The sequence below is a fragment of the Oryctolagus cuniculus genome, chromosome 12 (genome assembly GCF_964237555.1).
Source record: "Oryctolagus cuniculus chromosome 12, mOryCun1.1, whole genome shotgun sequence".
In the NCBI taxonomy this organism is placed as follows: Eukaryota; Metazoa; Chordata; class Mammalia; order Lagomorpha; family Leporidae; genus Oryctolagus; species Oryctolagus cuniculus.
Genome location: NC_091443.1, coordinates 99,396,180 through 99,418,578, shown reverse-complemented (window position 1 = coordinate 99,418,578; position 22,399 = coordinate 99,396,180). Strand labels below are relative to the sequence as shown.

The 22,399-nt window shown below is 41.6% G+C and overlaps 1 protein-coding gene across 3 annotated transcripts in view; it reads right to left on the bottom strand.

The window, feature by feature from the left end:
* The window catches only part of FANCI (FA complementation group I), a 104,260-nt gene that overhangs the window by 31,221 nt on the left and 50,640 nt on the right, over positions 1–22,399 (bottom strand). For all 3 annotated transcript variants that reach the window (XM_051834219.2, XM_070054524.1, XM_051834220.2), the window contains 8 exons: positions 21,635–21,771; positions 16,538–16,718; positions 15,114–15,201; positions 11,229–11,359; positions 10,300–10,370; positions 9,007–9,121; positions 6,062–6,184; positions 172–240 (listed from right to left, as the gene is read on the bottom strand). In XM_051834219.2, the coding sequence (XP_051690179.1) occupies positions 172–240; positions 6,062–6,184; positions 9,007–9,121; positions 10,300–10,370; positions 11,229–11,359; positions 15,114–15,201; positions 16,538–16,718; positions 21,635–21,771 (915 nt within the window). The remainder of the gene's footprint in view (positions 1–171; positions 241–6,061; positions 6,185–9,006; positions 9,122–10,299; positions 10,371–11,228; positions 11,360–15,113; positions 15,202–16,537; positions 16,719–21,634; positions 21,772–22,399) is intronic.

The following is a 22,399-nucleotide window of genomic DNA, read 5'->3' as shown; positions in this document are numbered from 1 at the left end:
AAATGAAATAAAACAACCCAGAACAGTACCATATACTCCAGGAATGTTCACAGCATACCAGGGAGATAGCTGGGAATTATTTTGTATTTCAAAAGATCTGGAAAACATCAACTACTTCTCAATGCCTCATGAGCTGACTTCCCTATGCGCTCCATAAAAAATATACTTCACCTGTGAGAGCAGAGTCTGCATGATTGAACTAGCCAGCTGAGAATTCCTTCGAAGAACATCATAGAACCCCTAAAGGGAAACAAACAGAGAATAAACATTTAACAGAGAAACTACTGATTTGGACATTTGTAACTTTAAAACAGTACTTTATCTCATTTTCCGTTCTTTGATAAAGATAGATATCATATTTGCTAGAGTGAAAAACAATTCATAAAGTTTAGACTATTTGCCTAAGCTAAAAAGAGACCTCTGATCAATTAAACTGGATTAACAATCTAACCATAATCTTCACAATTTTTAAGCAAAGGATCACTCTCTCACTTTGGAGGGCTCTGCTCCTTTACATGCAGGGATGTTCTAGGCCTCTACTCTTTTCCCTCATCTTACATTAGCAGTATTCCCTTCTAGGACATTCTTTCCACTTTGTTTCTGGCATTTCAAAGTGCTTCATGGGGCTGGTGCTGTGGCATAGCGGGTAAAGCTGCCACTTACAGTGCTGACATCCCATATGGGCGCCAGTTCAAGTTCCAGCTGCTCCACTTTCATCTAGCTCTCTGCTGTGGCCTGGGAAAGCAATAAAAGATAGCCCAAGTCCTTGGGCCCCGGCACCGGTGTGGGAGACCCAGAGGAAGCTCCTGGTTCTTGGCTTCAGATTGGTGCAGCTCTGGCGGTTGTAGCCATTTGGGGAGTGGACCAGAGGATGGAATACATTCTCTCTCTCTCTGCGCCTCTCAAATAAATGGATAAATCTTAAAAAAAAAAAAAAAAAAAAAAAAAGTGCTTCATGGCCCCAAACATTCTAATGTGAATGATCATGGTATTTTTCTCTATCCAAAATTTCCCAGTCTTAGTTTCAAACTGCTCAGATTAAAATCCTGGAGAGAATTTTCCTTTTGTAACTTGGAAAACAGGTTATATAGTTCATCTGTAAGAAAAAGCAAATGAGAATTGACAGGAAAAGATGTTTAAAGAAACAAAAGAAGCTTAGCTTTAACAGGCATTAAAATATGTTGTAAATGTTTAATGATAATAAAAGGTATATTGTTGTCACAAAAATTTATTTAAAGGCGAAACAGAAATAGTATGCATAAAGGTAGCTGAATTGGCTAATGTGGGGGGAAATATTAGATCTTTATATATGATATCAAAATAAATTCATGAATTAAGTAGCTAAACATAAAAAACAAAATCTAAATGAACTAAGAGCCGGTGTTGTGGCATAGTAGGTAGAGCTGTTGCCTCTAATGCCAGCATCCCCTAAGGGTGCTGGTTTGTGTGCAGGCTGCCCCACTTCCCATCCAGCTACCTGCTAATGGCCAGGGAAAAGCAACAGAGGGCCCAAGTGTTTAGGCCCCTGCCCATGTGAGAGACCAGGATGAAGCTCCTGGCTCCTGGTTTCAGACTGATCCAGGGCTGGCTGTTGAGGCCATGAGTGGAGTGAACTAGCAGATGGAAGATCTCTGTCTCTCCTTCTCTAACTCTTTCAAGTAAGAAATAAATCTTAAAAAAAAAAAAAAAAAAAAAAAAAGGAAGGAAACACACACTAGTAGAATACAGATTCTCTATGTATAAAAATAATAGAAGATGGGGCCAGTGCTGTGGCAGAGCAAGTACAGCCTTCGCCTGCAATGCTGGAATCCTATATGGGTACCAGTTGGAGTCCCAGCTGCCCCATTTCCCACCCAGCTTCCTGCTACTGCATCTGGGAAAGCACTGGAAGATGGCCTAAGTATTTGGGCCTCTGAATCCATGTGGGAGAACCCGAAGAAGCTCCTGGCTCCTGGCTTCAGATCTGCCTAGTTTTGGCTGTTGCGACCATTTGGATACTGAACCAGCAGATGGAAGATTTCTTGTCTTTCCTTCTCTCTCTGTAACTCGGCCTTTCAAATAAATAAATCTGCTTTTTAAAAACTTTTTAGATAGATTTACCTATCCAATTTTATTTATTTGAGAGGTAGAGCTACAGAGAGAGGGAAAGACAGAGAAAAAGGTCTTCCATCTGCTGGCTCACTCCCCAATTGGCCCCAACGGCCAGAGCTGGGCTGATCCAAAGCCAGGATCCAGGAGTTTCCTCTGGGTCTCCCATGGAGGTTCAGGGGTCCAAGGACTTGGGCCATCTTCTACTGCTTTCCCAGGCCATAGCAGAGAGCTGGACTGGAAGTGGAGCAGTCAGGACTGGAACCAGCACCCATATGGGATACTGGTACTGCAGGCGGCAGCTTTAAAACTGCTTTGTCACAGTGCCAGCCCCAAATAAATAAATCTTAAAAAAAAAAAAAAAAGATAATTTAAAAGAAATCAATAAATTGAATAACCAAAAATTATTTAAGTCTAAAAGGATTATCATAATAATCCTCAAAGGCATCTATATTTAGTTTTTTTCAAACCAATGATGTATGGAATCTTTGACAAGTAAAAGAACAGCAATATCCTAATATCCTAATAGGTTTAGGTCTATTGATTCATTTCAAATTCATCTTTTCTTCTTTTGGGGGCAGGGATGGACGACTTGTAGAACAGTTAACAAAACAGTTCTAAGACTGCCTATTCTTAGTAAGGCCTGCTTGCAAAGTTGACCCTTGAAAGCTGGTGACTGGAAATCTGGTTGGCAAACAGATCCCTTAATTAACACATGATTTCCATAAATGATCAGAATGATTCACTATGTCTATATACAATGTGGTTTATACTGAATATCTGGGGGTTTTCCTGGGAGTTTGGAATTTTGGTACATGCTTGGCAAAGGGTGTCATATGTAACTAGTAGTAATAAAAACCTGCCAAGTCTCCAATAAGCTCCGTTAGTAGTAAACACTTTGCAAATTTTTTTTTTTTTTTTTTGACAGGCAGAGTGGACAGTGAGAGAGAGAGACAGAGAGAAAGGTCTTCCTTTGCCGTTGGTTCACCCTCCAATGGCCGCCGCGGCCGGCGCGCTGCGGCCGGCGCACTGCGCTGATCCGATGGCAGGAGCCAGGAGCCAGGTGCTTTTCCTGGTCTCCCATGGGGTGCAGGGCCCAAGCACCTGGGCCATCCTCCACTGCACTCCCTGGCCATAGCAGAGAGCTGGCCTGGAAGAGGGGCAACCGGGACAGAATCCGGCGCCCCGACCGGGACTAGAACCCGGTGTGCCGGCGCCGCTAGGCGGAGGATTAGCCTAGTGAGCCGCGGCGCCGGCCAACACTTTGCAAATGTTACCACAAATCATTTGCTAGAGGAATTAATGAATTCTATTCAATCCTACTTAGAAGGAACTCTTATATTTGTACCTGGTTTCCTCCAGACCACACTGGGCTGATTTTGCTCTATAATCTTCAAATGTAGTACAGTTTAGTCCTGAGTTTTGTGAGTCCTTCTAATTAAATCTAACCCATGGATAGTCTTGGGGACCCTCAATATAATGAATAACTGTCTCAGCCCCTTTTGTTGAAAAAACCATCCTTTGCTCCACTGAAATACCTTGGGGTCACTGACAAAACTCCACTAATCAACCTATGCATTTCAACTGTTTCAATCATTCTAGGCCCTTCATTCCATATGAATTTTAGGATCAACTTCTTAATTTCTTAAAAAAAAAAAAAAAGCCTTTTGGGTTTCAGCTAGCATTGCACTGAATCTGTGGGTCTACTGGAGATTTAAAATATTAATGATATTGAGCATTCCAACTTATAAACATGGTGTGTATCTTCATTTATTTAGATTTTAACTTTTCTCAGCAGTATTTTGAGGTTTTCAGTGTATATATTTCTACATATGCTTTGTTAGAGCTGTCCTTAGGTATTTTAATTTCAGTTTCTAATTTTTCAATGCCAGTATAGAATAGAATTGATTTTTTTTGTTTTTTTGTTTTTTTTTTTTTTTTTTTGACAGGCAGAGTGGACAGTGAGAGAGAGAGACAGAGAGAAAGGTCTTCCTTTGCCGTTGGTTCACCCTCCAATGGCCGCCACGGCCAGCACACTGTGGCCGGCGCACCGTGCCAATCCGATGGCAGGAGCCAGGTACTTCTCCTGGTCTCCCATGGCGTGCAGGGCCCAAGCACTTGGGCCATCCTCCACTGCACTCCCTGGCCACAGCAGAGAGCTGGCCTGGAAGAGGGGCAACCGGGACAGAATCCGGTGCCCCGACTGGGACTAGAACCCGGTGTGCCGGCGCCGCAAGGCAGAGGATTAGCCTAGTGAGCTGCGGCGCCGGCCTAGAATTGATTTTTATATGGATTTTGATCTTATGTCCCACAACCTTACTAAATCTACTTTTTTTTTTTTATAAGATTTATTTTAAAGACAGAGTTACAGAGAGAGGTAGAGACAGAGAGAGGTCTTCCATCCACTAGTTCACTCCTCAGATGGCCACAACGGCTGGAGCTGCGCCAATCCCAAGCTAGGAGCCAGGAGCCTCCTCTGGGTCTCCCACATGGGTGCAGGGGCCTAAGGACTGGGTCCATCCTCCACTGCTTTCCCAGGTCACAGCAGAGAGCTGCATTGGAAGAGGAGCAGCCAGAACTAGAATTGGCACCCGTACGGGGTGCTGGTGCTTCAGGCGGAGGATTAATCTACTGTGCCATGGCGCCGGCCCCAAGGAAGTTCCCTTTTAATCCTAGTTTGCTGAGTTTCTCAGAGATTTTATTATAAAGGGGTACTTTATATACAACCCCTTAACATTTAAGAAAGGACTCGGTGCTTGCCAGCATGTACCAAGAGACTTTGAAATGCTCTATTCTTTGATACAGCAATGTGGTCAAACATTCAAACAACGCAAAGTAAAAAATTGGAGACAAAAGAAATACTCCAAAATAAACAGTTAAGTAACTACATTTCCAAAAAGAATATTTTATTTGCCCTTAAAATCATGTTGTCAAAGAACAGTCAATGAAATGGGAAAAGTGATTATAACATAAAGAAATAAAATGCATATAAATCATATAATTGTAATTTTGCATGAATAGTTATATGTAAGTGGTGGCCAGTAATAATATTAAAAATTTTTTTTCTCTATCTTCTACAATTAGCCTGAAAATCCAGTGTCTAGTACTTTGCAATTCCTATAGCCCAGTAAGGGATATTTTAAGGCATCAAATGAAGTTATCATTATAACTGCTGTCTGAAGAAACTTCCACTTGATATATCTGCTAGATTATCTAACACTCTCCATTTCTTCTATGAAACATGTATTCAGAAATACATGCCATACTGAATGCTACAAACGGTGGTTTATTCTTGACTGCACACTTCTATTCCCACTGGCTGTGTCACATGCTAATACAAGCCAGTAGCTGTAATTGTTTTTTTTTCTTGCTAGCTGCACTGCCATAATTATGACTTAATCAGACATCCTGTAAATTATTGAAAAATCAAACACATAAAAGAAAAAGGTTCTTTTTATCAAAACTAAGTTGAGACTTACTAAATCTCAAAGCAATTTCTAATAAACCAAGGGTAAAACAATTGTAAAAAGAGGAAAAAAACTGAAGACACCTAAAGGGTTTCTGCACTTAATCTAAAACCTGTTATCTGACGTATCACAAAGTTCTTATATCACTTTTGGTATGCAAAAATTTGAAATTACAGGCAATAAATTAAGAGTATGGTTTGAATGAGAAACAGGAAGTTCCAAATGGCAAATTCATAATCAACAGCAAAATAAACAAAAAGTGGACTTGGTCTTAAAAACAGCACAAAATTGACAAACAGCACATTTAAATATTTCAAAATAAAATACTTATGGTATATCACCTGTTACATACAATTAAACAACTTTTTGACTCAATCTCATGACTTACTGGTCCTAACTGCATCAAACAATGGCATTATTTACTGCACTTTTATAATCAGGGAAGAATATTAACATAAATAGGAGTATTAGTTGGGAGTTGCTACATCTTTCCCCTACTGACTTACCTCATAAAGCATGAGTCGAACATCAGCCTGCTGGCCAAGGCATCTCTTCAAACTATCTATGATCTCAAGGCAAAAAGTTTCATTGGCAACAGAATTATAACGGCTGTGAACTTCCACAGAAACCTGAAAAGTAACAGAAGCTATCATGTCTACCTTACAAAAGCAGTTTCCATTAAGGAATAAAATGAGCTAATGTTTTTGGCCAAAAAAATTTAGATCCAGCTCTCCACATAGGCTAAAACCCAGGACTGGGGCAGATGCTATAACCATCACCATGCAGTGGTGGTACCCTTATTCTTGTCTGGAATAGAGTTTTCAAGAAATTTAATAAAATTAACTTGCCTATCCCTAAGGTTTCCTTGGTGATGTCAGCTGCTTAGGAAGGGACACTGATTATTTCACGCCACTATACATGATTTTCCTTGAAAGGCCTACCATTTCCTTAAAGAGCTTCTCCAATAGCTGAAAGAATCTAGCTCTCTACTTCCACAAATGCCAGAGAGGTTTACAGGCAGGCAGAGTTCTATTTAGAAACAGAAATTACAGGCTGGTGCCGCGGCTCAATAGGCTAATCCTCCACCTTGTGGCGCTGGCACACCGGGTTCTAGTCCTGGTTGGGGCGCCGGATTCTGTCCCAGTTGCCCCTCTTCCAGGCCAGCTCTCTGCTGTGGCCAGGGAGTGCAGTGGAGGATGGCCCAAGTGCTTGGGCCCTGCACGCCATGGGAGACCAGGAGAAGCACCTGGCTCCTGTCATCGGATCAGCACAGTGTGCTGGCCACAGAGGCCATTTGGGGGGTGAACCAACGGTAAAGGAAGACCTTTCTCTCTCTCTCTCACTGTCCACTCTGCCTTTCAAAAATTAAAAAGAAAAAGAAAAAGAAACAGAAATTACAAAGAACTGACACTGCTTGATTTACATAATAAAATTAGCAATTATGGATCAAGGTGTCCTAATCTTGAAGCCAGTGTTGTGGTATAGAGAATAAAGCCATCATCCCATATGGGCACCGGTTCAAGTCCCAGCTGCTCCACTTCTGATTCAGATCCCTGCTAATGGCCTGGGAAAGTGCCTGGGCCCCAGCCATCCACGTGGGAGATCAGGATGAAGCTCCAGGCTCCTGGCTTCAGACTGGTCAAGTCCTGGCTATTGAAGCCATTTGGGGAGTGAACCAGTGGATGGAAGATCTCTTTCTGTAACTCTTTCAAATAAATAAATCATTAAAACAAACAAACAAACAAAGATGTCCTTATCCTTATCCTTATTCCAGGCATCATAATGAAGTAGTTCATTCTTCCTGAGGTCAAACAGTAGTACTACTCTTTATTGCTTATGACTTTGGGTAAATTATTTAACCTCTCTCAGTCTCAGTTTCCCTATCCTTAAAAATGGGTATTATAATAATACCCATTATTAAATTAAAATTATTAGTGTATTCCTGATATTTAGGTTTTTTTTTTTTAATATTTACTTATTTGAAAGGCAGAGTTACAGAGAAGCAAAGGCAGAGAGAGAAGGAGAGAAAGAGAAAGGGAGAGGGGGAGAGGGAAGGGGAGAGGGCGCCTTCCAACCACTGGTTCACTCCCCAGATGGCCGCAGCGGCTGGAGCTGCACCAATCTGAAGCCAGGAGCCGGGAGCTTCCTCCAGGTCTCCCATGTGGGTGCAGAGGCCCAAGGACTTGGGCCATCTTCCACTGCTTTCCCACGCCATAGCAGGGAGCTAGATCAGAACTGGAGCAGCCAGGATATAAACCGGCGCCCAAATGGGATGCCAGCACTACAGGCAGCAGCTTTATCCACTACACCATAGTGCTGGCCCCCTAATATTTAATTTATGCCATATGTTACAGACAAAAGTTTTACATAGTTATTTTAGAGTAATAGTGAGAATTCCTAATGAAACTGATGTAAACCTTTTTTTATAAATCTTACATCATTTCAATTATAAAGATAATTTTATTGCTTGAAAGCCTGGATTATCCAATTATTGCAAAAAGTTTAATTTGTTTGAGATTATAGATGTACATATGCAAAGCAAATAGCTGACTTATGGGGCTGGTGCCGAGGCTCACTAGGTTAATCGTCTGCCTACGACGCCGGCATCCCATATGGGCTCTGGGTTCTAGTCCCGGTTGCTCCTCTTCCAGTCCAGCTTTCTGCTGTGGCCCAGGAGGGCAGTGGAGGATGGCTCAAGTGCTTGGGCGCCTGCACCCACATGGGAGACCAGGAGGAGGCATCTGGTTCCTGTCTTTGGATCGGTGCAGCACTGGCCGTAGCAGCCATTGGGGGGTGAACCAACAGAAGGAAGACCTTTCTCTCTCTCTCACTGCCTAACTCTGTCAAATAAAAAAAAAAAAATAGCTGACTTATTTAAAAACTAGGGATAATAACAGTATCTAGCCTCAGAGGATTACTGCAAAGATTAAAAGAGATAATGTCAAGCATTTAGGCACAGTACAGTCCAACAGAAATATAATATGAACCAATATAAATTACATATGTAATTTCAAACTTTCTAGCAGTCACACTGACAATTCTAATGTGAAGATAATTCTAGCATGGTATTTAAACTAACATATCCCAAATTTTATCTCAAAATGCAACAAATATTAATAAATCATTTAGGAGATATTTTACATTTGCTTCACACTAAATCTTCAAAATCCAGTGTGAATTTTACATATATAACAATTCAATTCGAACCAGTCAAATTTCATTTAAGTGTTCAGTTCAATAGCTACGTTGAAGCTAGAGGCTACCACACTGGACAGCACAGTCTAGAATATATAGAAAGTGAGCTATTAACAAGTGTTAGCCGATATCTCCCTCTCCCTTAGACTCTCAGTTTCAGGATTATCATCCTTACAATCATAACAGGAGCAAAAGAATGTGCGCACCACTGAGTTACGCATCAACATTCACACTACAAGCCAGAGTGGAAACTTACCTGACTAACACCGATAGACTGACTGCACTGAGAGGATGACAAGCTGCCTAAAACTTTAAAGTTCTTCAGGAGCAGCAAAAACCCAGCAGCTGCAGATTTCCGAGCATCAAGCTGGCTACCTCAGGAATACACAGAGAAGTTAACAAACAGTACTAAGTACAAAGAAATATGCAAAAAAATCAGTTAGTTCCACACAGAATTTATATGCTCAAAGGCACCAGATGTTCAAAGCAATCAGCTCTACTTTATCTCATGAAACTATCTGTACATTCTTCTATACTGTTCTCAAGTCTCTGTGAGCAGTGAGAATAAGAGTACTGCGAGCTGTACACGGTTGGTAGTTTCAATAAGTACTGAGGAGTAAAGGAAACTGCTGATTTTTTGCTGTGTCCCAAGGAGTTTCCCCTTCATATGCACCATATCCACACAGTGGAGTACAGGGCTGTGTGCCAAGTAAAGCCTCTACCCAGAAACACGATACACTCACCTGCTCACTGAACTCAGTGATTAATTCATGTCACAGACCCTACAACACATAATCCTGGCCTATTAGCTGTGCCTCTGAATAAGCAACAATAAAAACTGGCAATTCTAGGTCAGAGATAATAGCATATAGCTACTTACTAGCTATTCCTCTGGACACTGACATGTATATGATAATATGGTCAATGTGGTATTACTTGGACACATTATGCTCAGAGTACCAAATGCTTTCCACATTATACTGTTTCACAGTATTTTTAGGATATGGTATTACCCTCACTAGCTTATCTGCTATGAAATAAAGGAAGAGAAGTCAGGAGGCTGAATGTTAAATATAACTCAGGCCCCTCAACAATTTATCAGGACTATCAGCCACTAGACTGCCACTCTGATGTTCAATAAAATGAGATGCTTAAGTATATATTCTTAACTGAGGTGCTTTCCTCTTTGGAACTGTTACTAGGTCAGGTTTCAGAGAATTTGGCACTGCAAGTTTATCCTGAAAGTCATTTTACAGCAGAGTACTTGAGATCACAAGTTCTGATGTTAGACTAACTCCACCATCAACTATTGTTTGAAAGTCACTTATCTTATCCTAAGCCTCCTTATCTGTAAAACGGGAATTGTATTATTTCTCACCTTAAGTGTTATCCTGAAGATTAAATGAAAAGCGGCACATAAAGCCCTGACACAATGCCTAATCTGATGAAAGTGCTCTGACCATAGGTGGTACTGGGAGATGGCAGTGGTAATTTTTAATCCTAACATTAGAAGGCGTAACTTCCTATGATATCAAGGGATGCCACATACCTGGCAAACATAGCTTTCCGAAGGACAAGTATCAAGGAATCTCTCATTGACATGCTGATTTTGAGAAGGGGCTGAAAAAGGAAGAATCATTAGGTAAAAACAAGTTTACTTATTAGCCTCAGTATAAACAAGCTTACTTAATAACCTCAGCTCATTTCTTCTTACTGCTTTTACCATTTGGCTTATTACATAAGGAACTTTGGTTCTGGTTTATATACATGTTTCAACGTTTATTATACTTAATAATGACAATAGTATACTTTGGAACAGTAAACTGAAATTGGTTGAATGCCTTCATGAATCTACTGACTTTTAATTACTTCACTAACTTAAAAACAAGTCAAAGGACAGAGAACAGTACTATGAAGAGAGAGTAAACATGGATGACAGTCTGCCTCAGTGCTCTTTCAATATAAATTGTCATGTTTCAGATTCAATGGCATAGGATTCCTTTTTTCTTCTTTTTTTTAAGATTTATTTACTTATAAATAGTAATTTATAAATTTATTTGTAAATATATAAATTTATAAATAAAGCAGTTACAAAGAGGCAGGGACAGAGATAGAGGTCTTTCTTGCTGGTTCACTCCCCAAATGGCCTCAACAGCCAGAGCTCAGCTGATCTAAAGCTAAGAGCTAGGATCTTTTTCCGGGTCTCCACACAGGTACCGGGCCCAGGTGCTTGGGCCATCTTCTACTGCTTTCCCAGGCCAAGGCAGAGAACTGGATCAGAAGTGGAGCAGCTGGGTCTCGAACCGGAGACCATACAGGATGCCAGCACCACAAGTGGTGGCTTTACCTGCTACACCACAGCGCTGTCCCTGGGATAGGATTTCTTAAACAATACATATTTATAAGGAAATACATCAGACTTCCATTAAATATCTAAACTTTAGCCTTCACAAGCTAGTTAGGAGTTGGAATGCTTACCTGCACTGCCTTAAGCAGCCCCTGTACAGTCTGAAGAGGCAGAAAGGATAAATAGTCAAAAGTTTCTGTGACTTTAGAAGAACAATTCTGAAGAACTAAGGGTGCACATGTGATGATATCTGAAAGCAGGTCTGAAAAAAAAAACAACTATAGTCAATTGCGTAAAATAACAAAAAATACTAAAAATAAAAGGAAAATAATTGTAGGAAAAGAAATTGTAGTCTTTTGTTTCCTTTCTCAAATATGTCAAGTATACTACATACAATAAAAATTTCTACTGTTTTTCTCCAGTCACTATAGTCAGGGTACTTTAAGCTTTTTTCTGGTGATAGGACAACATCACAAAAACTAAACTGTCTAAAATAAAGAAGGAAACCCATCACATTGCCTAGAGAAGTAGCATGTCTTCACATGCCAAGCCAAAAATGAGTCATTTATAAATTTTTATTATGTGCCAAGCATAAAATAGTCCTATCAAGTCTACATAAAGCATAAAACATCGTCTCTCTGCCGGTGCTGCGGCTCAACAAGCTAACCTCCGCCTAGTGGCGCCAGCACACCAGGTTCTAATCCCAGTCAGGGTGCTGGATTCTGTCCCAGTTGCCCCTCTTCCAGGCCAGCTCTCTGCTGTGGCCCGGGAGTGCAGTGGAGGATGGCCCAAGTGCTTGGGCCCTGCACCCCATGGGAGACCAGGAGAAGCACCTGGCTCCTGGCTTCGGATCAGCGCGGTGTGCCGACTGCAGCACACTGGCCACGATGGCCATTGGAGGGTGAACCAACGGCAAAGGAAGACCTTTCTTTCTGTCTCTCTCTCTCACTGTCCACCCTGTCAAAAAAAAAAAAAAAAATCATCTCTTTTCCTTCAAGATTTTAATAATTTAGTTGGAAGTCAAGAAAAACTATTTTTAAAGAATTTCAGCTTATGGTCTACCAAGTGGTAAAGAGGAAGTTTAAAGAGAAGTTCAAAGTAGACAGAGATAGCTATGAGTTGGGAAAAGTAATCAGGAGAAGGAATTTTAAACTAGCTTCTGAAAGACAGGCAATATTTAAATGTGCAAAGAACTCGAAAAGCTGACTGTAAAGGAACAATGAGTAAAAGCACAAGGAACATAAGTAAACAAGTATTAAAGGGATGGTGGGGAAACCGACAAAGTTGGAATGAAAGAATCAGAAAAGTAAATAATTGAAGTTAATGTTTCAAAGGTAAAATTGAGGGGCCGGCGCTGTAGCGTAATAGGTGAAGCTGCTGCCTGCAGTGCCAGCATCCTATGTGGGCACTGGTTCAAGTCCTGGCTGCTCTACTTCCAATCCAGCTCTCTGCTATGGCCTGAAAAAGCAGTAGAAGATGGCCGGAGACTTTCGGCCCCTGCACCCGCCTGGGAGACCTGGAAGAAGCTCCTGGCTCCTGGCTTCGGATGGGTGCAGCTCCAGCTGTTGTGGCCAAATGGGGAGTGAACCAGAGGATGGAAGACCTCTCTTTCTCTCTGCTTCTCCTTCTCTCTCTCTGCAATTCTGACTCACAAATAAATAAATAAATCTTAAAAAAAAAAAAAAAGGGGTAAATTTGGATCAAACTGTCAAGGGCACAAAGGGCCAGAATAAAGGGCCCAATACCTTATTAAAAAATATACAGGAGTAGGCATGTGGTGGAACAGCTAAGTTGCTGTTTGGGACACATGTACCACAAGAGAATGCCCAATGTGAGTCCCAGTTCCTCTGCGTCTGATCCAGCTTTCTAATGCACATCCTGGGAAGCAGCACATGAACAGCTCAAATGCTTGGGTCCCTGCCACCCATGTGGGAGACAGGCTGAGTTCTCAGCTCCCAGCTGGAGTGAACCACCTGATGGGAGCTGTCTTTGTCTTCTAAATGAGTGAATGAATGAATAATTTTTAAAAAGAAAATAACAAAATTCAGAATTCAAGTTGAAGAAGCCAGAATTCACAGAGTACTAGAAAGAAAAAGGTTGTACAGAAAGAGAGCTTTTAAGCACTGACTCTCAGTGGAGTACGGGAGCAGTGTGTGAGGAAACCACTTCAGATGGGAAAGAATCACAAAAGGAGATTACAGATCCATTTTCAGAGGTCACAAAAGCTACAGAACAGTTCACTCAGAACAGCTAAAGTGCAGATACTTCAATACACAAGGTTGAGTACTCATAAACTTATTTTTTCAGTAGTTGAACCAAATTAGCCCCAGATTAAATATTGTCTGGTCTTGCCTAACACAACATAAAAATAACCATCAAAAGATTAAATGTTTTCCAAGAAAATTAGAGCTACAGATAATTGAAGGGGAAAAATCTAATCAAACAACAATGTAAAATTCATATAGAGTAGAATCCAATGAAAAAGGCATTCAAAGAAGCAGGAAAATACAACCTACAATGAGGAGGAAATCAATCCATAAAATAAATACATGTCATACATTCAAGAAAAGCTGTCTCTGTGCTTCACCTCCATTTTCTGTATGTCATTTCCTATTGTCTGGTTGGTTATAAATATAACTTGCCCATGTTGTACGGCAGAGCATTCTGAACCTCTTTTGGCCTGAAATCTGAGCTGCTGCCCAATTACAGAATCGCAAATAAAGCCATATACTGTAAATACGTAGGGACTGGGTGTGTAGCCTAGAAGTTAAGGTGCCTATATTTTACAGTAGACTACCTGAGTTTGAACCCTAGCCACAGCTTCCTGATAATGCAGATCTTGGAGGGAAGTGGTGATGGGTCAAGTAACTGGTTCTTGCCACTCATGTGGGAGACCTGGATTGTACCTCCCTGCTTCAGCCCAGATGTGAACATCTGGAAATGATCCAGTGGGTGTTAGTGCTGTCTCTCCAATAAACAAAAAACTTAAAATATGTAGAAATTATTATATTTCAATTACACCTCAATAAAGCTGTAAAGAAGGGGATAAAAGTAAAATAAAGTATTAAGTACCACATTTTACAGTTTATGGGTAGAAGAAAGACAAGGAACATTAAAAGACAAAAACTGGTCACAGGCAGAATAAGAAGCAAACTACTATCATTATCAGAAAACCTACCTAAAAAATTTAAGTGGAGTTGTGAATAGTGTTGAATGACAGGGAAATTAAGAAAATCAGTTACAAAGAATAGGCCAGTTGATTTAGAAACTAGGATATGTACTAAAAATGGTGAACTCAGGGTCAGTAAAGAGAAAAGTACTGAAGTCAGAATGTCACGGGTTAAGAGACTAAGAAGTCAATGAGTAGCAACACCAAGACGGCACTCATTTGTGGAGTATTAAAAAAGAGAGAGTGAACGTTGATGAAAAATGGAAGTTGCACTCATTAACAAGCCTCCATTAACATGTATTTAACATGATCCCTTCCTTATTTACAATTACTGCCTTCATAACAATCACAGACAATGTAAGTGGACTTACGGCTTTATTTTGTTTATTATTTAAGAGGCAAGGAGACACACAGAGACAGACAAAGAACTCCCCACAGGTTCACTCCCTAAATACCCACAACAGCTGAGGCTGGTCCAGGCTGAAGCTGGGAGCTGAGAACTTAATCTAGGTCTCTTATATGGGTGCCAGGGACTCACTTCAGCCATCATCTGCTATCTTTCAGGGTGCCTAGAGGAAGGAAGCTGGAATGAGAAGCAGAGCAGGGACTCAAACCCAGGCACTCCAATATGAGACAAAGGTATCCCAACTTTGGTTATCCCAACTGTTGTCAACTGCCAGGCCAAACACCTGCCCCAGGATTTAAGGTTTCATTGGCATCAGAATCAAAGATGTTGCATTAAACTCTCCTGTTATGATTTAAAAAATGGTTTTTATGAGACCAAATCATTATAACATTTAATATAAATATTCCTAAGAACTTTATTTATACTTTTGAAATTCAATACCTAAGAAATGATTGATGGGAGAGGATGCTCTGGTAACAACTCTGTTGAAGACTTGCTCCAAAATTTCTTGTCTGATCATCTCATGAATCTAAAAAGAACAGAAACATTCCTAGGTGACTCTCAGCTTATAAACACATCAATCAATGCATGTCAGGTAGGATGAAGAATAGCTTGGATATGGGTAAAACGACTTTACTTCACAGACAAATCAGAATATAACATGGATCATCTGGAAAGAATCACTCAACTCTTCCCTCCTTCTGTGCTCAGAGCATTCATTATTAGGATAAATACCATGCTTATGAACCCAAAAGCACAGATCACAAGAAAATACTACTATATGTAAGTTTCAGCATCAAATAGGGAATAATTCTGCATAGATATCTATTAAATGCCAACATCCACATTTCTGACAGAACACATAACTTTTATTCTAAAAATTTAAAACACATGAAAATTTCTAGAAACTCAGAAGTCTTTACTAATGTCAGACCTGTTCTGAAATTAGTAAACTTAGATTTTCTTACTTGAACTTGAATACTTCTTTCAGATCTCAGACCTTGATGACTTAGTAATTATATACTCTATAGATGCCTTGATAAGGCCAACATCTATCTGAACTCAAATGGAACCACTATACAGTTTTGAAAAATATGGATTTTAAGTAAAAACTTATTCTAAGAATGTTTTAAACCATATTACTATTAAAAAGGGTAATTTATATCACCACTTATAACTTACGGACTATTCCAAGCATTTACTTCATAGACCTCCACATAACTTAAGCAGAGACCCTTGGTACATAACTATATTAAAGAACTTGAATATAAAGAAGACAATTTATAACTGACAAAGATACTAATATGAGATGTTAATAGGGGGAAAGGGGTGAAGGGTGTATGTGAATTCTTTGTATTTCCTCAAAATTTTTGTATTGGAAAGTTCAAACTGTTCTGAAACAAAATGTTAACAATGCAAAAAATGTAAATTCCTCATTTTGAGTCCTTCAAAAATGATGAATCAATAAACATGATCTTTTCAAGCCTGTTGTTCTACAGTAACTAGAAAATTATTTTTTGTATAAGGAAACAGCATTAAAATGAAATAAAACAAAAACCAGAAAACAATTTACTGTTAGAGGAAGAGGAAACTGTGGAAAAAATTATCATGTAGTTAAGCTTCTTAGAAATGTCCAGAAACAAAAAAATTTAACTGGAATTAAAAACTTAAAGAATGAGAAAATTGAGTTTTGCATCAAATTGAATCTGTAATGTTTCAGTACCATCCCAGTTTCTATTATACACACTCTGCCATACTGCTACATACTCAAGCTTTCTTATCTTTCAAACTCCCAAGCAAATATCAGGGTCTATTTATAGTATCTTTTAAACAAACTGAAAGAAGAGGTGTCAAACTAGTCTCACCTTAAAAGTTTCCAACAGTATTCTAGCTCCCAGCTTGCATGCATTCTGGTTTGATGTTCTAGAAAGACCTGAGCTGGTTTCAATAATTTTTCCATCAAGAATCTTCTTTGGTCCATATGAATCCATTAAAATGAAACCAAGTTCTACCAGGCCCTGAGTAACATGATCCCAGCTATGAACACTGAAAGAAAACAAAGCTTAGTTAAAAAGAAAAACTTAGTAAGAGACTTTACCCTTATACTCATGTTACTTATTTCCCAAACTTGTCCTGGATAACCAACACATTCTGCATACGAAAAGTATTTCAGAGCATCAAGATAAAAAAATCTGTTTTCATGATGGGGGCTGGCACTGTGGTGTAGTAGGTAAAGCCACTGCCTGCAGTGCTGGCATTCCATATGGGTGCTGGTTCAAGTCCCGGCTGCCCTTCTTCCAATCCAGCTCTCTGCTATGGTCTGAGAAAGCAGTGGAAGATGGCCCAAGTCCTTGGTCCCCTGCACCCACGTGGGACACCAGGAAGAAGATCCTGGCTCCTGGCGTCAGATCAGTGCAACTCCAGCTATGGTGGCCATCTGGGGAGTGAACCAGGAGATGGAAGACCTCTCTCTCTCTCTCTTTCAAATAAAATAAAATTAAAAAAAAAAAATTAAATAAATCTTTAAAAAAATCCACACAGAATAGTAAAGTCATTACAAATTAACATGTTTAATAAAAAAAATTTTTCAGGGAAGCGCTGTGGCACAGCGGGTTAACACCCTGGCCTGAAGCGCCGGCAACCCATATGGGCGCCAGTTCTAGTCCTGGTTGCTCCTCTTCCAGTCCAGGTCTCTGCTATGGCCTGGGAAAGCAGTAGAAGATGGCCCAAGCCTTGGGCCCCTGCACCCACGTGGGAGACCTGGAAGAAGCTCCTGGCTTCTGGCTTCGGATCTGTGCAGCTCTGGCCGTTGCAGCCAATTGGGGAGTGAACCAGCAGATGGAAGACTTTTCTCTCTCTCTCTGCCTTTCCTCTCTCTGTGTAACTCTGACTTTCAAATAAATAAATCAATCTTTGAAAAAAAAAAAAAAGTTTTCATGATGGAAAGAACAGACTATCTAGAATACAAAGAATCAGATAATTGTCAGACTTTTCCTTAGCAATTCAAGATGAAAAATAATTCTAAACTGAAATGGTATACTTGTTCAACTTATCATTAAAGTATTGAAGCAAGCAATTTTAGATATGAAAAGATTCAAAGTTTACTATTCATAAACCATATCAGAATTACTGTAAAACATATATTTATGGCACATTTCCAAGAGAAAAAAACACGTGATCCAAAAAATAGAAGTAGGCCGGCACTGCGGCTCAATAGGCTAATCCTCTGCCTGCAGCACCGGCACTCTGGGTTCTAGTCTGGATCGGGCGCCGGATTCTGTCCCGGTTGCCCCTCTTCCAGGCCAGCTCTCTGCTGTGGCCCGGGAGTGCAGTGGAGGATGGCCCAGGTCCTTGGGCCCTGCATCCGCATGGGAGACCAGGAGAAGCACCTGGCTCCTGGCTTCAGATCAGCGTGGTGCGCCGGCGGCAGCGCACCAGCCGCAGCGGCCATTGAGGGGTGAACCAATGGAAAAGGAAGACCTTTCTCTGTCTCTCTCTCTCACTGTCCACTCTGCCTGTCAAAAAAAAAAAAAAAAAAAAAAAAAAAAAAAGTAAACAAAGAAACTAATAAAATTTATTAAGTCTAAATAAGTTTTGATTGTTAAGAAAATTTTTTTAAAGATTTCTTTTTTATTTTTTTTTGAAAGGCAGAGAGAAAGGGAGAGACAGAGAGAACTTAAATCTGCTAGGTCACTCTCCAGATGGCACAACAGCTGAGACTAAGCCAGGCTGAATCCAGGAACCCAGAACTTCTTCTGGGTCTCCCATATGGGTTCAGGGGCCCAGGCACTTGGGTCATCTTCTGCTGCCTTCCCAGGAGCATTAGTAGGGAGCTGAATCAGAAATGGTGCAGCTGGGTTTCGAACAGGTACCCATATGAGACACTGGCATCACAGGCAACGGCTTAACCTGCTATGCCACAACAGTGGCCCCAAGAATAACATGAGAATGGCAAGAAGAGGAGGAGAGTAAATGTTCCCTAATGCTGTCATTTTAGAAGGAGAAGACAGTTACAGTTGTCTCTTCTATGAAAAGCTCATATATGACTCACAAATAGGTTAGTCAGTATAATCTGGAAGTTTGATTATTTTTCTTTAAGATTTATTTATTTATTTGAGAGGCAGGGTTACAGACAGAGAGAGGGAGGGAAAAATAGAGGGAGAAGGAGAGATCTTCCATCCACTGATTCACGCCCCAAATAGCCATAACAGCTGGAGTTGAGCCTATCTGAACCCAGGAGCTGGGAGCTTCTGCCGCGTCTCCCACATGGGTGCAGGGGCTTAAGGACTTAGGTCATTTTCCTCTGCTGTTCCAGGACATTTGCAGAGAGCTGGATCAGAAGTGGAGCAGCCAGGACTTAACCCAGCACACACATGGGATGTTGGTGCTGCAGGCAGAGGCTTAACCCATTATGCTACAACACTTGCCCCTGCATTATTTTTCAACAGTGCTATTATTTCTAGTACCTCAGTGTTTTGTATTGCAAAATAACTACAAGTAAATACCCAGGATATTAACAGAACTGAACACAGCAAATCATGGAGGAATATAGCACTGTTCACAACGTCCATTACTTCATTTCTCCCTCCTGTATTAGGCCACACATGTATCAATATCTTTGAAGTATGTGGGTCTCACCAATATTGTACATCTTGTCCAAATCTCCATAATAAAACAGCCTCAAAGCTCCCTTTCCAAATTATTTCAACTAAAGTCTCACATTTATTATAGAATTTCCATGTTAAGCACAGAAAGTATCTTAGAGCTTTGGTTACAAAGTCAAGCATGTTTTCAGTCTGCCCTATCCTCCTTTTCCCACAGTTCCTATTATTATTATTATTATTACTATTATTATTATTTTGACAGGCAGAGTGGACAGTAAGAGAGAGACAGAGAGAAAGGTCTGCCTTTGCCGTTGGTTCACCCTCAAATGGCCACCGCGGCTGGCGCGCTGCAGCCGGCGCACCGCGCTGATCCGATGGCAGGAGCCAGGTACTTCTCCTGATCTCCCATGGGGTGCAGGGCCCAAGCATTTGGGCCATCCTCCACCGCACTCCCGGGCCATAGCAGAGAGCTGGCCTGGAAAAGGGGCAACCGGGACAGAATCCGGCGCCCGACCGGGACTAGAACCTGGTGTGCCGGCGCCGCTAGGCGGAGGATTAGCCTATTGAGCCGTTGCGCCGGCGGTTATTTTTATTATTATTATTTTTTACTTGACAGAGTTAGTGAGAGAGAGAGACAGAGAGAAAGGTCTTCCTTCCGTTGGTTCACCCCCTAAATGGCCGCTATGGCCCGCACACTGCTGCGTTAGTCTAAAGCCAGGAGCCAGGTGCTTCCTCCTGGTCTCCCATATGGGTGCAGGGCCCAAGTACTTGGGCCATCCTTCACTGCCTTCCCAGGCCACAGCAGAGAGCTGGACTGGAAGAGGAGCAACCGGGACTAGAACCCAGCGTCCACATGGGATCCTGGTGCCGCAGGCGGAGGATTAGCCAAGTGAGTTAACGGCTTTGTTTGTTTGTTTGTTTTTTAATTTTTGACAGGCAGAGTGGACAGTGAGAGAGAGACAGAGAGAAAGGTCTTTCTTTTTGCCGTTGGTTTACCCTCCAATGGCCGCCGTGACTGGCGCGCTGCAGCCGGCGCACCGTGCTGATCCAAAGCCAGGAGCCAGGTGCTTCTCCTGGTCCCCCATGCAGGTGCAGGGCCAAAGGACTTGGGCCATCCTCCACTGCACTCCCGGGCCATAGCAGAGGGCTGGCCTGGAAGAGGGCCAACCGGGACAGAATCCGGTGCCCTGACCAGGACTAGAACCTGGTGTGCCGGCGCCGCAAGGCGGAGGATTAGCCTATTGAGCCACGGCGCCGGCCTTTCATGTGGTTTTAAACGAATTTGTCTAAACTGCTAATCAATAATTCAGTTCCAATCATCAACTTCAAATTTCAACAGTCTATGTAAACAAAACTCTTCATGTCGCTTACCCATACAAAAAATCAACAAAGATTTGTTATTAAAGAGTTCTGATGTCATAAAGAACAAAGGTACTGGCCGACTCCGGGGCTCACTTGGCTAACCCTCTGCCTGCAGCACTAGCACACCGGGTTCTAGTCCTGGTTGGGGTGCCAGATTCTGTCCCGGTTGTTCCTCTTCCAGGCCAGCTCTCTGCTGTGGCCCAGGAGTGCAGTGGAGGATGGCCCAAGTGCTTGGGCCCTGCACCCACATGGGAGACCAGGAGAAGCACCTGGCTCCTGGCTTCGGATCAGCGCGGCCATTTGGGGGGTGAACCAATGGAAAAGAAATACCTTTCTCTCACTGTCTAACTCTACCTGTCCAAAAAAGCAAACAAACAAAAACAAAACAAAACTAAAAAAAAACAAAGAACAAAGGTACTTATCCTTCAGTTTTGTATTTCTGCTGTCAAGGTGGCCAAGAAGCCAGGCCCTGAGACTGAAGATCTTCCCATTCCCATTCCTTGATCAACTTTAAGGGATAAAATCATGATAGTTGAAATCAACAGCTACAGTCAGCACTTTCTCTGATGGTACCACATGGCTTTTTTTTTTTTTTTTTTTTTTTTTTGGACAGGCAGAATTAGACAGTGAGAGAGAAAGAGAGAGAAAGGTCTTCCTTCTGTTGGTTCACCCCCCAAATGGCCGCCACAGCCAGCACGCTGCAGCTGGTGCGCCGTGCTGATCCGAAGCCAGGAGCCAGGTGCTTCCTCCTGGTCTCCCACACAGGTGCAGGGCCCAAGCACTTGGACCATCCTCCACTGCCTTCCTGGGCCACAGCAGAGAGCTGGACTGGAAGAGGAGCAACCGGGACAGAATCCGGCACCCAACCAGGACTAGAACCCGGGGTACCAGTGCTGCAGGTGGAGGATTAGCCAAGTGAGCCGTGGCGCCGGCCACCACACTGCATTTTAAAAAGTAAAAATCTTATAAACTTTGGAATATGGTTCACCGACTCACCTATTTTTTATCACTTCCAAGATCATGGTTGAAACACGGGCTCTATGAGGGACAAGATTTTGAAGAAATTTTGAGCCTTGGAGTAGCTGAAGATCCTTAAAGCTTTTCACAATGGCAGTTTTTAAAAGATCAAACACCTAATATAATGAAAATACACAAAAATGAAGCAAAAAGTATAGCTCATGCTATCAATCTTAACTTTTATTTCCCCTAAGAGCTTCCATTTACTTGAATCTCTACAACTACTGAACAATCCTATTAATTTGAAGGTGGCAGGGCAGGACAGTTCTGTGGAGCAGTTTAAGATTAAGAGGCATACACCACTTAGTAAACTAATGAAAGCCTATTGTGAATGACAGGGTTTGTCAATGAGGCAGATCAGATTCCGACCTGATGGGCAGCCAATCAATGAACACATCTGCACAGTTGGAAATGAAGGACGAAGGTACGACTGATGTGTTCCAGCAGCAGCTGGGCAGTGTCTACTGAAAAGGGAACCCGCGTTACTCCAGAACTCTGTCCTCACAGACCAAGAACAGATGCTCAACCAGAAGACTGCAACTGGGTTCCATCACTTCCTGACTGCTGCAGCCTAGTGTTCTCTGTTCTTTCATTCCCCCTTCCCCATTCCTTTAATGGACAAAAAGTAACTGGTGTATGGGCACAAGCATATTGCATTTTCTTTCTCTCCTTTTTTTAACTAAATGGTCAATGGTATGCTTTGATTGACATCAAATGGAGAGGGAATGGGGAAAAATACGGTAC